Below are 15,156 nucleotides of genomic sequence, written 5' to 3'. Positions count from 1 at the left end.
ACTGCAGGAAGCCACTGGCACATGGTCATGGGGCTAATTCACCAGCTGAGGGCTGTGGGATACCCGTGCAGCTGGGCAAGAACCTTTGCCTCCCAGATGTGGAAGATGAGCCGAACACCATCAGGGAGTTCACTGGACTCTGACCTTGAGGGCTCCAATCCCACCTCCCCTTCCAGTGAAGATGACTATCTCTGACCTCCTCACCCTGCATCCCAACTCAATCCTACACCTCAAAGATTTCCAGGGAACACCACTGCTCTCAGACAGTGACCAATGCAAAAACACTCCAGCAAGAGGTTTGCCTGAACCCATTGTTTGGCATCACAAAGGCTCTTGGAAGAGGATTTGTGTGTGTGTGTGTGTGTGCGCACGCGTGGCTTGCTTTGTTTTCACTTGTTGGCTTTTTTTTCCTTAAATATGAGAGCTGTTAGGATGCTAACAGGTTTTTGGTGAAGTTCTGGGAATTTCAGGTTTGAAGAGGAATAAGCGAGCCCTAATCCATGCTGGAAAGATGTCAAATGAACACTGCAGGGCTTGGTTTTTTTGTCATTACAAAAGAATACACTATGTTCTTAAGATGTACAGAAAGAAAAAACAGGCTGGGAGGAGCACATTTTAACTAGGAATCAGAATAAACAAACTACTGATCTAACAGGCTAGAGTACTAAAGTGCTATCCGTGCAATGCTGGAAATATTTAAAGAACAAATTTTAAAGTTTTGTTTCTTCTTCTATTTATTTTTTAAAATATTAAAAAGGAAAAAAAAAAAATCCTGTATTTCATGCCGGTATCTGGATGCTGACTTGGGGCTGAGGGCAACCTGCAGAACAATCCCTTGCCCAGAGATTCCCCGTGAGAATAGAGAAGAGCCATGACTGCCAGAGGCTGAGTAAGACACATCTTTCCCAACCTAAGGGCTCAGCTGGAAGCGAAGCTTGGAAAATGAATTATCTCCTTTTGCTTCCTGTGTCCAGAAAAATTAACCTTGGGAGGACTTTTACTGCAAACTTCAATATGGATATAGGGGTTTTGAACACCCCATGCTTGGAAGACTGAAGCCAAGCTTATACTGGGTTGCAATTCAAACATGAACTTGGCCATTGGGTTTGTACCAGCTGATTTTCTTGTGCTTTGTGTGTTTCTGTATAAAGCAGCTCTTCATGAGTCCTAGCTCAACCTGAACCACTCACAGCAAGGGCAGACCCTTGATTTTGGTGGGCTTTTCTCCGTCTTTGATTGGCTGTACTCATCTGCTGGCTGTTTGTCTCATCTGCCACCCAATGCCACACAGTGCAGACAAGCCTACTTTGGAGCAGAGATGGGACCTGCTGGCAGAGGAGGCTGAAACCATATTGTGTCTGGGAGGGAAGCCTGGGGGTGCCTTTCCAAAATCCAGGCTTCAAATAAACACATGGCTGGGTGTGGGGTATCAAGAGAGGGGACAGTTGTTCACCAAGCTCTGGTGTTTGTGTAACCAACACTGAGTGGATCTCAGTAGATGTGGAGGCCTCTCTTGGTCCTGTGCATTGGGCTGGGTTTGACTGCTTTTGTAGAAGTCCATATTGTGGGGTGTCACATGCTGCTCTGTTAAGCTCAGCTGGGCTCCAATCTCCAACACCATGGTGTGTCAGGCAGAACTGGCAGCGCTGCCTACCAGACCTCGAGGACTGCGACATTCAAGTGGGATGCAGCAGTGACTTACGATTTTGGTTGCTCCATCAAAGTGAATGAGATGCTGCACGGAGCCATCCACCAGCCAGACAGGGCTGCTAGGAGATCCCCTTCCTCCATCATCCCCTACCCAAAGCACTCTGGTGATGGGAGCATGGTTACAACAACCAAGGCTGTATTGGGGGCTGCCTTCTCACCATCCATCTCTGACATTTCTCTCCATTCCCATGATCCAGTGGTCCCAGGGATCCCACCTGTCCTTAGACACATGCCTATCATCACCACACCATTGCTGCTTTTTCTGAGTCTCCAGCCATCCCTGCCACCCATTGCATGCTCAGCAGATGATGCAGCACAGCAGTGTTTTCCAGAGCTGTCCTGGGTCATCTTTCCCCTTCCACCAACCTCATCCATCCACTTACAGCTCTGTTGGCATCCGATGCACACCATAATTTTGGGAAGGACTGGGACTCTGTGTGTGTACCTGTGTGTCTTATGTATTAGCATCTGCTGGCCTCTTTGTATTCACACCAAGCAATGTAACGTGAAAAAAACATATGTCCAAGTGAAATAATCCAATTAAAAAGCATCAAGTGGCTTGTGGGAGGCTGTTCTGCACTGTGCAGTTGTGGTGACATCTCCAGGGGAAAGGGTGGGATCATGGATCCCAGGTTCTTGTTGTGGACAAGATTTCTCCTTGCACTGTGCAATTCCTGAGGAGAGCATCCAGCAAGGGGGAACAAACCATCAGTATTTCCAAACTGAAAATCAATTTACATCTTTTCTTTTGGGATAAAAAACAGTAAAGTCTGGGAGTCTCCAATGCTTGTCCTCTATGACAAGGGCTGAATCTTCCAGTCAGTTTTGAGCTTAATCACTGCATGTAGGAAGTGTTGGGTGAAAAGCTTGTGTGTGGGAGTCAGATGACCAGCCATGTGCTTAACGAGGTTGCCAGACCTTGCTAGCTGTGAAGCAATGAAAATAGTAGTTGAGATGTGACAGAGTGTAAGGCATTCAAGGGGACCACAGGTCTAACTGGCCTGGCTCTCCCTAGGGAAGGCTTCTGAGGATGGGGGGGTGAGTAAAGGGAGTTACCAGTGCATACTGGCCAAGCAGCAGCTGGATACATGGATCAGAGAGCACTGAGGTGGCTTTCCCCAATGCATATTAAAGGCAGCAGTTGGGGAACCACAGCCAAACCCCTCACTTGAACACCAAGGCACAGGCTGAGGAGCCCATGGTGCATGCTTAACCCACACACTCCCGACCTAGTTTTGCTGCTCACATACCCTACGTGGTGTCCACGAAAAGTTATGAACCACCTATGTGTGTAACGCATGGGGAGGGGAATTTAACTCCATCCACTCCCCATATTTCATAGATCTGGAGGTGCTCTACAACAATTCATCAGTCCTTTAACTTTTTTCCAAAGGAGAATCTTCATTTTTTGCATTTCTAGCCTCCAAAATACTCCAAAATTGCAGCTTGGGAAGGTTTGGATGTTTCTCAGCACAGATAACTCTGAAACTTCATGCTGCTCTCTCACTTGTGATCACTTCATTTAACAAAAGGCTATATGTATGTCTATAGTCTGGATCAAGTAAAGACTACTGTATTCTTTCCCTTTCCCAGTTTGCTGAAATAAAAACAAAACAGGATAGGTGAGATAAAATGTATTTAAAACATCACTTGCAATTTACATAAAAACATATTCTTATTATCTCTTCAAGTAGAAAGATATGGCTTAAACCTGAGAGATGTTTACATCTCCCTTACAGAGAATAGGCCCCCTCCCCACTGTGTGCCAGCAGCCACTGGGAGAAATGAAAATTGGAATAAATCCCAGGCTGTAGGACAGGTGTACAGACTTTTCCAAGGAAAAAGCAAATACCTGGTAGGACCAATTCACACACAGCTCGATCCTTCTGAAGAAAAGTGGTTGTTACTGGTCAGAGTCCCAGTAGCTACATGGCCAAGACACTAAAAAGTCCTTCAGCCCCCATGGGAATGACATGCCCTCACTCACTGACAGGGGGAGGAGATTGGCCTGTTGGGCTACGGCAGGGCAAGAGTGGAGAAAGGGAAAAACCAAGGCTGCCCCTGCCTCTGTTATAGAAAGGTACGGATTGTAATGACCCAGCCAGCAGCACCTGACCATTGTGTGCTCTTGGGGATGGAGGACACCTGCAAGGGGGGAGGGCAGGAGGTAGTGTGTGGAGAAGAGGCTGGTCTGATAGGAGAAATCTGGGCACCTGAGAATGAGGAGGGCTGGAGGATGCTCAGATGTTCACAGCATGTGTGGAAACAGGGCTTACACACAGCAGGAATGATAACCCTGTGGGATGCCCATGGTCCCGAGTAAATGGGGGAATGGCTCCCATGTGCTTGCTGCATCTCACCACAAGACACAGATTCTTCATGGCTACACCTCCATCTGTGCTCTCCTACACCCCAAGGATCCCTGGCAGGCATGGGAATATGAGAAAAGCTGTAGGAGAAGAAGGTTGGTGCTCATCTCCAGCAGGGCCATGAAGGCAAATGGCTCCTCCTCACCAGGTAGATCTGAGCCCCCACCAGCTGGTCTCCCTGGCCTCATCGAGACAGCAGGTCCATGTCCCCTCTCTGCCCATGTCAGGCCAGGACAGCAGGCATGTCACTGAGCTCTGGAAAAGGAGACACACAGTGAGCTACCAAACATCTGCATCTGTTCTGACAGCCACTGTGAGCAAACAGAACCTGTTTGAAAATGCATGCAGCCCAGGTTGGGCCATTTTGTCTGGATGATAGCTCCACGGGTGCAGAAATGTGGTGCATGGGAGGGTCCTCAGCCAATCCCACCCTGCCTGGCAGAACCAAGAGTGCTCAGTGCCTCCAGAGTCTCTTTTCACAGTACTGCAGAGTAATGAGTATTGGAGGGGACACCTGGAGGTGTCTGCCCCAGCCTTTGCTAGAAGCAGGGCCAATTGGATTGAGCTGCTATGGGGTCTGGGGCTGAGGTAACCCAGACTGCATCCTTCCTCATAACCTTCCTTATAAGTACGGACACGCATCACCAACCCACCCATCAGGATCTCAGTACTCCCACAGAGACCACCCTGAGCAGGATGCAGCTGCTCTCCTTGCCCTGCTCACCTGTCTTGAATTTGTTGTAGGTGCCACCACTCTCTATCATTGGGTTACTGTCCTGGGCACAGCAGGAGAAGTTCTTCTCTCGCCACCTGCATGGGCCAGAGAAAGTGGGTCAGAGGCCACTGCCTGCTGTGGTGTTCCTCATGGCCCTCTGCTGCCTTGGACAGCTTTTACCTACTTTGTGAGGGCAGGTATTTTGGGATTTTCTCAGGTCCTTACTGAGAGAGGTGCATGACGGATGTCTAAGCATCCACTCTTCATGTGTGCAGCAGCATTTTGAAGGCAACTTCCTGACTAAGCCCTGTTTTCTAAGCAAGATTTAAGAGCTCTAAAGCCTCCAAAATGTTTACAGACACTGGTTCTAAAGCAGACAGGAAAATTTAGAAATTGTCATTTTGGTGAGCTCATAAACCTGACAAGACCACACAGGGCACCGAGACACAGCTAATGGCCCTTTGGTCCCAGGAGGGCTGGGGATGCCCTTGCTTCAAGGTCACTCCAGATGAGTCCATTGTTTGGTTGGACCAGAAGCATCCACAGGACCCTGGGAAATGCACACAACATGAACATGATCCCGGAGGAGTTGGGCATGGCAAGGTCTGATAGTGGTGGTGATGTTTTACAGGGGTGATTCTGTACCACCCTGAAACCTGCAGTCTTGAAGACAAGGGGAAAGCGGGACCTGAGGAGAGCAGAGAACGGTAAGAGGGAAAGGAAAAGAAGGAACCGCCTTGCCTTGGGAAAAGCCTGGAAGCCCAGCAAAAATGCCTGTACAGCTGCTAGTTCATCACTGTCAAAGTGCTACTAAATAATTTTTTCACCATCCCAGAGAAATATTAGCACTCCAGCCTTTTCCTTTACCAAAACAAGTCACAGTTAGCAGCAGTCCAGAGTGCTCACCCAGGGGCTTCCCAAACTTTCTGCACTGGCACGTTCCTCATATAACTGTGGCAGAGAAGAACATCCAGCAGCCAAACACAAGCAGCTGCAGTGTGCCCGTTCTGTGAACCCCAGATTTCCCAATAATCTTTGACAGAGCGAAAGGAAACAAAATGTGGTGTCTGTGACACGGTCAGACACTTTTGTGTCAGAGGATGGATTTCCTGTGGGGCTCTGGTATGTGCAGAGAGACATGGGGTGCTCTAATATTAACATTGAGAACTTTCCTATCAGTCCAGTGAAACACTCTCAAATAGTAATAATAAAAATAGTAATAATAAAAATAGTAATAATAAAAATAGTAATAATAAAAACTCTGTTCCTTTCTCAGCCCACCAGCTTTGATAATTGGTATATGTTGCTACTATAAATCCGCCTGTTCTCCACTGAATCCTGAGAGTAGACAATGCCTGAGCTGCCAAAATGGAAAGGGAAAATGAGAGCAAGCAGGAGAAACAGGGAGGTTTTGGGGGACTTTCAGGGCCTTCTTCCCTTTACAGAAGAGAAAGCTTATGTTCTCAAGAGTAGTTTTAACCCTTCAAGTCACCTGAAAGCATCCCTCTTTCCCTCCACCTGGAGCAAAAGGTCAGGTTAGGATGGCCCTTAACAACTTGGTAGTTACCAGTGCAGAGCAAAGATGAGTGAGATGAGGAATGCAGAGGTCAGATCTGTCAGGATCCACATGATGTTGTACTGCTGTGGAGTCTGTAAGAAAACAACACAGGTTGTGTCTACCACCAAGGACCACAAGATTTGCAAAAAAAGTTACTCAAACACTTTCTCCCTGATTGAACATGGCTGTTCAGCTGCCTGGTTTGCATCTGCAGTAACATCCCTTGGGTGTTTAAAGCATTTGGTGGCATCTCAAATTGGCCACTCACCACTGGGTCCTGGTGCAAAATCATTCTCGTTCATAAAAGCAAGTCTGTTGTGTAGCCAAGAAGATTTTACCATATCACAGTGAATGCCACAGAGACCTCTTGTTAGTAAGGCAGGTCTTGCACTTCTCAGCTTTACCCCAAATATAATATCAACTGGTGGTATCTCATTTCCTCTGGCAAAACTGCCCTTTACTGAACACCACAGAGAGCCTGGGGTGGCTTCCACTTCAAGTCTGAGAGCATCTGAAGATTCATCCTTCTACTGGACCTCCACTCAAACTTAGAATGGACTAAAACACTGCAGTTCTCTGGAGGGGAGCATTGTAAAATCTAACTCAAGACTGTGAAGACAACTGGTTAAAGTGCTTGAAGAGATTTTGGTGTGACCAATGCCTCAGGTGCTTCTTGGTTCTACAGGTTGTCCAAGGCAGAATAATAAATAGAGAAATTATGTGAAAATTCCTTCCAGAAAGAAGGTTTATTTCTGTGGTTGTTTCCCTTGGACTTGCAGAACAAGACCAAGTTTGACAAGGGCAGTGGGACTCCCTGGAAGAAGAGAAACTTCTGACATCAGTAAGGTGCTTGAAAAGCTTAGAACTGGAAATCCTCATGCATCAGCTTGTGTCCCCAAAGGCCCTTCCTTTCTTCCTGCACAAGTGTCAAAAAGACTTATTTCCCTTATCTCAGAGCCCAAGGTGATAATCCAAACAAGTAGGGTGCTTCATCCTGAGCCAGGAGAAGAGAGAAGGGTACGGTAATACTTGTAGTGGTTTTAAGGTTCCCAGTAAGCCAGGTTTGAACTCAGGTCCTTCTTATGCAGAGGATCCTTAAAGGATGCTTTATCCATGTGTGAACTGGACCATCATCTCCAAAGGTAATCATGAACATCCCAACCCTATTTCCCACCCCTGAGACAGAGAAGACTTCCACTTACCATGAGGAAGAGTGGCTGGCTGAGATCCTTCAACAAGTGGACGGCATTGGTGGTCACAGAGTGTGCCCCAGAGCACCATGCCAGGGAATAGAGCCATGGCTCGTTGACCACATAGAAGTTGGTGGTGATGTTTGCCTCAGCATATTTCCTTTAAAAGACCAAAAGGCAACAACCTTCATTGAGCAAGGAGATTAGTACTTCCTTCGGGTTTACTCAAGGAGATTCAGGAAGATCATGGGAAATGGTTGTAATCTTCTGTAGGAAGTGCTTACTTTAGGACCTAGATAAGGAACATAAAGGAAAGCCAACCAGCCAATAATTAATCATTAACAATTTGTCAATACAGAATAGCTGAACAGCTGGAAACAAATGCAGATAAAATGCCCAAAGGGTCAAAACCTTTCTAATCCTTCTGCCTACATTGATTCATGAATCAATGTAACAACGAGTTTATAAAGGAGGCTGTAGTCAGGCAACTGAAATATTCTGCTCTACCATTCTTTCAGCATGGAAGATCTTCAAGCAATAGAGCAAGAAGAACTGGATCCAAACTTCACCAGGGAAGGTTTACCTTGGAAATTAGGAAAAAATTCTTAATGGAAAGGGTTATCAAGCTTTGGAATTGGCTCCCCAGGGAAGTGCTGAATTCATCATCTCTGGAGGTATTTAAAACATTTAGAGGTGGGGACATGGTTTAGTGGTGGGTTTGGCAGTGCTGGGATTGATGGCCTTAATGACCTTAGAGATCATTTAAATCTAAACCATTCATGTTATTCTATAATCTCCCCACACTGGGTTCCAAACCACCACAGAATCAAAGAATAGCCTGAGTTTGAAGGGACACAGAAGGCCACAGGGTCCAACTTTTCAGTTAATGGCTCATGTAGGGATTGAACCCCTAATGCTGGTGTTGGTTAGAGCACCTGAGTTGGTTAGACCAGCTGAGCTAATCCTTGAAGCTGGCCACCCAAGTTTGTTATAGTCACTCCATTAACACATCATTTCTCAAGTTATTATAAGCTTTATATTGAAACTTAATATGAAGTACGTTCATTCTTTATATAAAGGTAAAGTAATGTATCATCAATATCAACATTTAGAAATCTACCTAGGACCTGTGCAAGTGGATCTGCCTATGATTTTTTATAGCCTTTCAGGCTGGAGAAAAGAAGGCTCTGAGGAGACCTTAGAAAACCTTCCTGTGCTGAGATGGGCTACAAGAGAGATGGACAGAGACTTTTAAAAAGGGCATTGAGTGGCAGGACAAGAGGAAATGGCCTTAAACTGAAGGAGGGAAGGTTTAGATCAGACATTAGGAAAAAATTCTTAACTTTGAGGGTAGTTGAGACACTGGCACAGATTGCTCAGAGAGTTTTTGGACTCCCTATCCCTAGAAGTCTTCAAGGCCAGGCTATGGGGCTGTGAGAAATCATGTCCAGTGGGAGCTTCCCTGCCCCTGGCAGGGAGGTTGTAACTAGATGGTGCTGAATGTCCCTTACATCTCAAACTATTCTGTGATTTTATGATTCTATTATTTCACATCCTGTGACAATTATAATTGAGAAAATATGAACATTAATATTGTCCAAAGGATTAAAGTTTTTCCTTTCATTTTAATTTCAACTAGACTTCAATGGTTTTGTGCATTGGAAAGAGAAAAAAATCCTATTTACAGAAGGAGAGTTGGACAGGTAATGCTGGGGGTTTTTTGGTTGTTTGTTGGGTTATTTTGCCATGTCAGAGTAGCATTTTGGGAACTCCTGCAATGAGTGTGGAGCCTTTCATCATAGAAATGACATTTTCAGTGTGTCACATGCAATAGAGTACTGATAGTAACAGACAGGAAATGATGTCTCCAAAACACAGGCTACAAGAGGGTGACAGTCCCTCAAAACAGCACTGGTGTTTGTTGGAAGAGCCATGGGAGGTTAAATAGTTGTTCATTCTCCTTCATTCAGTGGTGGTTGGACGGGGGATGGCACAAATAAAAAGACAAGAAATCGGGATACAGCTGTGTTGTTCTTACCAGGATATCCTCAGATCCTTGTCAATATGGAATTGAGGACAACCAGATTTAATTACATGTGCCACCTCTTAATGAACAGGAGGAGTGATCTGCAGTCTGTCACTCCTAAAATACATCAGGGATGGCTACTTGATCTGAACGACCTATTCTCAAAATGTTATAGTCTCTGGAACTGGTCACTGGAGGGAGACATTGCCCCATGCATGAGGCAAATGTAGTCCAGATGCACCCCAAAGATTGTACCTGGGGCTGAAACCTACCGGATATCTTCACTGGACATGTCAGTGTAGACCAGATTGAGTTTGACAATATTGTGCTTTATTAGGTCTTCTATTGGTGCCTTTCTGCCCATCGTGTGCTGAAACCCAGGAGCAACAGATTGAACAAAGGACCTCACTCCGTTATGCAGCCACAGGACCTGCAGGTGACAAGAGGAACCAGTGAATTCTCAGCAGAAAAATTCACGATCCTAATATGCCCCACTGTTCACACAAGCCCAGTAAAGATAACGTCTTGAGGGGCTTAACCCAGCCTGTCAGATGGTGTTTCTCCCAATGATCAAATAATATTCAGATGCTTAGAACTTCAGAATATTCAGATGGTTAGGACTTGTAAGTCACTTTTATCAAGAAATAAGTATCCATTGTTCCTTGCTTATCCTCTGGAAATCAGTGAGTACGTTTCACACAGCCCAACAAAAGATGCAGTGTTGAAAATGAATGAAAAGCTTTAGTTTATGGAAAAGGCAATCAAAAATATTCTGTTCTACCATTCTTCCAGCATGGAAGAAAAGATCTTCAGCAGATACAGATCAGCATAACTCCCCAGGCATCAATGAGTACATAACATGATTCCCATGAGTTTAGCATTCATCCACTGCCAGGGTGAGGAAGGCAATAAAGATTCACAATTTATTTTAATTTAAGCCAGGAATTTTTATGCAATGTATAAAACAAGCATGGGTAGCAGGAAATAGACTGACAATTATATTTATAAAGGGGTGCTGTTTAAGGGCTAAGGCATCAGCTGTATATAGACTGCCTTTTTTCCTTTGCTGCTGAAAGATTACACCATTGTGAACCTTCTGAGGAACTAATATTAGGAATATACGCCAAATGATGCCTTTTAAATCAAGTGAAATGCTGTGGACCAATTTTATGCAGGTGAAATCATGCAGAGTATGTCCCAAAGTCCCAATGAGGAGAGCAAGAAAAAGGGATATGGAGTGAGACCACCCTACCAGATGGCGTTTAATCTTTGACTCCTTGAGGATGACGTCCAGGATTTTGCGGACCCACAAGTTTCTGTAAGGATGTTTCTCTGGAGGGCGGTAGAGATCAAATATCACAAGTTTATTGTGACTGTCTGCGAGGCGCAAAAAACCACTTAGCGTGTAAATGGACTGATTCATTGCCTCTTTTTGATCTGCCTTTGACAGCGAGCCCATCCCTAAAAATGGTTTGTTCTAGAAATAAACAGGTATAAAGAAAAAAAGGAAATAAATCAGGCAGTTTGCTCTGGGAGCCAGCTGCATCTCTAAGAGGGAAATAGTTTGATGTCAGTCTTCAACAGGTGGGGATATTTTCTTTTTCTTATTTCTTCTACATAAGAAATGGGGGAAGTTAATCCAGGTTGTGAGGACATTGCTTCTGGGATCTTAATTGCATAGTTCAAAGCTATCTCTGCTGTGCTTCTCTGTCCCACCTTGTTAGTTCTGAATGTGATAAATAGCACATTGCACAAGTAGTTATTTTGTCCTTCCCGCAGCCCATGAACTCTGCTGCTGCCATGATAAGGTGACACAAGAACACCCACCAGCCAATTGTTACAGGTCTTCTTAACCTGAAGGCAGACTGAACAAAGTAAAGAGACACAAACTGAAGGATTTACACTGACTTATTTGAGTTTCGACTCAACTAGCAGTTCCTTTGCTAACACTGATGATGTTAATTAATATAGACAGTTTGTGTCTCTTTTACATCTAGTTGGTGACAGTCATGAAATCACAGAAAATCTTGGATTGGAAGAGACCTTTAAAGCTCATTTAGTCCATGACCCCAGCAATAAACAGGGATGTGTCCTACTGGATCAGGTTGCCTAGAGTCCAGTCCAACTGACCTTGAATGCTTCCAGCCCTTTATGATGCTTACCTTAAGGAACCACGTTCCAGCATTCAATTTCTGCAGGGCATCCCAAGAGAATGATGAAGCAGCTTTATCAGTGTCATTAGGGTAGACTTCTTGGATATTAGTTGTCCTTCTCAAGGTGTCATCATGCATGAGGAAAGGAACCCCATCATAGCTGCCAGAGAGCAAGAGTTCAGGTCACCTGGGGAGCAGGTTCATTCACAGGATGAACAGAACCAAGCCAGGTCAGAACATGTGGGCCACAGAGAATGCAAAAGTACAGCCTTCCTTAGTGCAGAGAGTGCAATATGGACAAACGCTGAGGCTCAAGACACCAGGTTATTTCCAGCTTAAATACTTCTAGAGGATCTCACATAAGTCATGCTTCTCTGTGCCCCAGTTTCCCTAAGGGCAATGTGAAGGAGATGACCTTTTTGCCGCCAACTCCCTCAAAAATTATTAGTAACTTATTGTTGGAATCTCTTTTTGCTGACATCAAAGTCTTTCTGTGGTTTTCAGAGAACTGAATTCTGAATGGATAGTGATGGAAACACAAAATTTTCTTTTATAGAAATGTCTAGTTTAGTAGAAAATCTAAATGTTAGTGTTTTTCTCATTCAATGCCTGGAAACAGCTCATCCTGCACAGAATGTTAGAATATTAGCATTTCACGGCAATGGGTTCACCAAATGCAATTAAAAATTTAATAATTAGGGAAATGTCACAAATCTGAACACAATTTTCTGTTGGTTTGTAGACTGATATAACCCTCACTGTGACCTGGAAGTCAGACTAGAGTAGGGACTTGTTTTTATACTCTGCCAAGCATTTAAAACACACTGCAGAAATAACGATTGTTAAATCAATAGCTGCAGCTTATTGACTTGCCTGACAGCAACCATGCCCTACAGCCCCTGACATCACATGACAGGGGAGGGACCCTGTCCCAGCCATCAGTAAAACCCAGTGTCCTGGAGCTGCATGTCTCCAAAGACAGCTCTTAGAAGAAGCAGCACATATTCTGTGAGATGTGATGTTTTGCCCTCACCTTATTGTGACATCTGTTTCAAGACCATCCCCACCATGCTCAATCGTCTTCAGAAATGACATCTCAGTGTTTTCTGGCGCCAGCTGAACAAAAAGGCACATGAGCAGATAATTTTCAAACACATTCTGGAGGACTCTGCAAACACTTTCTGCCTCTTTGTAGCATCTGTTTTTTGTTAAGGGAGCATCGTTATATTGTTAAAGTCTATTGTTTTTTCCTTCCACTTTAGCCAAACCCATCATGTAGAAGAATAACAGAATCATAGAATGGTTTGGGTTGGAAGGGACCTTTAAGATCACCCTGTTCCAATCACCCTGTCAGGGCAGAGACATCCTTCACTAGCCCAGGTTGCTCAGGGCCCCTTTCAGCCTGGTCTTGTCCCTCAGGAACAGTGTTTTCCTTGTAAGCAAACCCATGTAGCAATGCCTTTGGCAAGCAGTCCCAATGACTAGAAATGTCTCCCACCCCAAACTGATTTCATGGGGGAAAAACAAAGAAACAACAGAAGACAACGATGAAGCAGCAACACACAGGATGAAGAAATGACATAAAATAACCTCTTCAGACCTACCATTGGTGCTCCACGGTGTCCAATGAGGGCTGGCTTTGGTCCAAGTGTTCCCATCTCTCTGATGCAAGGAGAATACATCCCCAGAGGTATCAAGAAAAGAAAGAGAAGGATAGCCAGGTATGGACCAACAATTATCACCTGAGTAACTGAAAGAATTTGAAGGAGGAAGGCTAGAGTTAATCCACATCGTAACATATGAGTCTGCCTTGCCACTTTTAATATAGTCCTCCAGCTAAGTAGCTTTTTGGTTTTGTTCCATCCCTTTTTCCTTTCCTTCTCCTAATTTTCACTTTCTCTCCGAACAATGCAACCCAGGAAAACATATTGGTCAAAGCAAGGATGCAAGCTGTCTAAGTCAGGACTGCAGGTTTTATGCTTTAATTACATCCCACTATGCATGACAGCAAGATATGGCTTTATTTCTTTTTTTTGTTTAGACATGGTGCAATGAAATCACCCCCATATGTAGAAAAACAATCCTCAACAGCAGGATATTAACTTTCTCTTACTCAGATGAGAACAAGCACTATTTTGAAGTTTCAGTCACAATGAAGAAGAGGATGTACCTCTCCTTCAACTATGTTGCATCTCTTTACTTGGAATACTTCCCTGGTTCATTCGGATAGTTGCTAGTGACCTTCAGTGTGACCTAGATAATCCTACAGACCCTAAGAGCATGACTATTGTACCTAGAAACTTGCCAAATCATTATCTATGGTCTTCTCTGGAGTCTGTTGACACATTGCCCAAGAGCCCCCAGAGTCGTTCTCCTCAGGGACCAAAACAGTTCTTCTGAGAAATGAGCACCTGTGCACCACCACCTCTTTCCTGAGTGGGTACCACCATCCCTCTGTGCCAGTGGCTTGGAAGGAATTTGGACTTACGCTAAAATGATGATGTACTAAGCTAGGAGTACCTCAAGCATGGTGGTATATAGCCTAGGGTCCCTGTGTATTCTCCCTCAACCTCACCAGCTGCAGTTCAACAAGAAAAGCCTTGGACAGGGAAACAAAATGCTTTCACCAGTCCATTTTGTCTGTGATTTTTATTGCAAACCAGTATCTGAAGATGGCTGTCAGGAAGGTAATTTTGGCTCTATGGAGAGACAATGAGAGAAAAACAGACACTCCCAGACAGGTTTTTCTGCAGTTGTTCCTGGCATCTGGCTTTATCCTTATGACATTTGGTCATTCTTGCTAGTAGTAGGCAGGAACTTCCCATGAGATAACACTAGGAACTGATCAAAAAGATCTTTTCCCTATCTCAGCTGATCTCTCCTGAGGTGTGGTTTGTCTGACTGGACTGGAGATCCCTTCTGTACACAGAAAGCAAAAATCACCCAAGGAGCTGCCACTGGCTGCTTTCTCCTGCAGAGGGCTAAACAAATTTTCACTCATGACTCAGAACATGGGTGCTTCTGCTCTGTCTCCTCTGTCTCAATGCCCACCACTGCCTCAGTATAGGGCAAAAAGAGTGCAAGGTAACATGCAAACCAGTGACACACTGGGACAGCAACAGGGCAGTGCACAGCCCAAGCCCCAGGCCTATTAATTTCCCTGGGAGATGCAGAATTTGAAAGTCTTCTCCAGCTGGAGTGCAGGTGTGGGTGGAAAGGGGTCTGCATGCTTCTTTTCCCATGCTCGTGTATATCTTTTATCATACAGGAAGCAGGAACCAGAGCTGCCATACCTTTCTTATCTGCTCTGATGGCATGAAGAGCCACAGGCCAGGCAAGAAGGACCATGATGGCAATTGCCCCTATGTGGAGATAAGGAGCTGTGACCTGGCAAAGAGAAGAAAAGGATTTTAGTCAAAGGATGAACTGTGGAGA

The 15,156-nt window shown here is 44.8% G+C and overlaps 1 protein-coding gene across 1 annotated transcript in view; it reads right to left on the bottom strand.

Moving 5' to 3' along the window:
• Window positions 1-2,842: 2,842 nt before the first annotated feature.
• Window positions 2,843-15,156, bottom strand: part of GDPD4 (glycerophosphodiester phosphodiesterase domain containing 4) — a 37,740-nt gene continuing 25,426 nt past the window's right edge. The window contains exons 7-17 of the mRNA XM_015617673.3: window positions 15,015-15,108; window positions 13,326-13,471; window positions 12,755-12,837; window positions 11,731-11,881; window positions 10,821-11,045; window positions 9,841-9,998; window positions 7,555-7,702; window positions 6,362-6,444; window positions 4,804-4,889; window positions 3,563-4,334; window positions 2,843-3,307 (exon numbers count right to left, since the gene is read on the bottom strand). Of these exons, the coding sequence (XP_015473159.1) occupies window positions 4,303-4,334; window positions 4,804-4,889; window positions 6,362-6,444; window positions 7,555-7,702; window positions 9,841-9,998; window positions 10,821-11,045; window positions 11,731-11,881; window positions 12,755-12,837; window positions 13,326-13,471; window positions 15,015-15,108 (1,206 nt within the window). The 3' untranslated portion in view covers window positions 2,843-3,307; window positions 3,563-4,302. The remainder of the gene's footprint in view (window positions 3,308-3,562; window positions 4,335-4,803; window positions 4,890-6,361; window positions 6,445-7,554; window positions 7,703-9,840; window positions 9,999-10,820; window positions 11,046-11,730; window positions 11,882-12,754; window positions 12,838-13,325; window positions 13,472-15,014; window positions 15,109-15,156) is intronic.

This window comes from Parus major, chromosome 1 (genome assembly GCF_001522545.3).
Source record: "Parus major isolate Abel chromosome 1, Parus_major1.1, whole genome shotgun sequence".
NCBI lineage: Eukaryota > Metazoa > Chordata > Aves > Passeriformes > Paridae > Parus > Parus major.
Note: the sequence above shows the minus strand (reverse complement) of the source record. Positions and strands in the feature narration are given on the sequence as shown.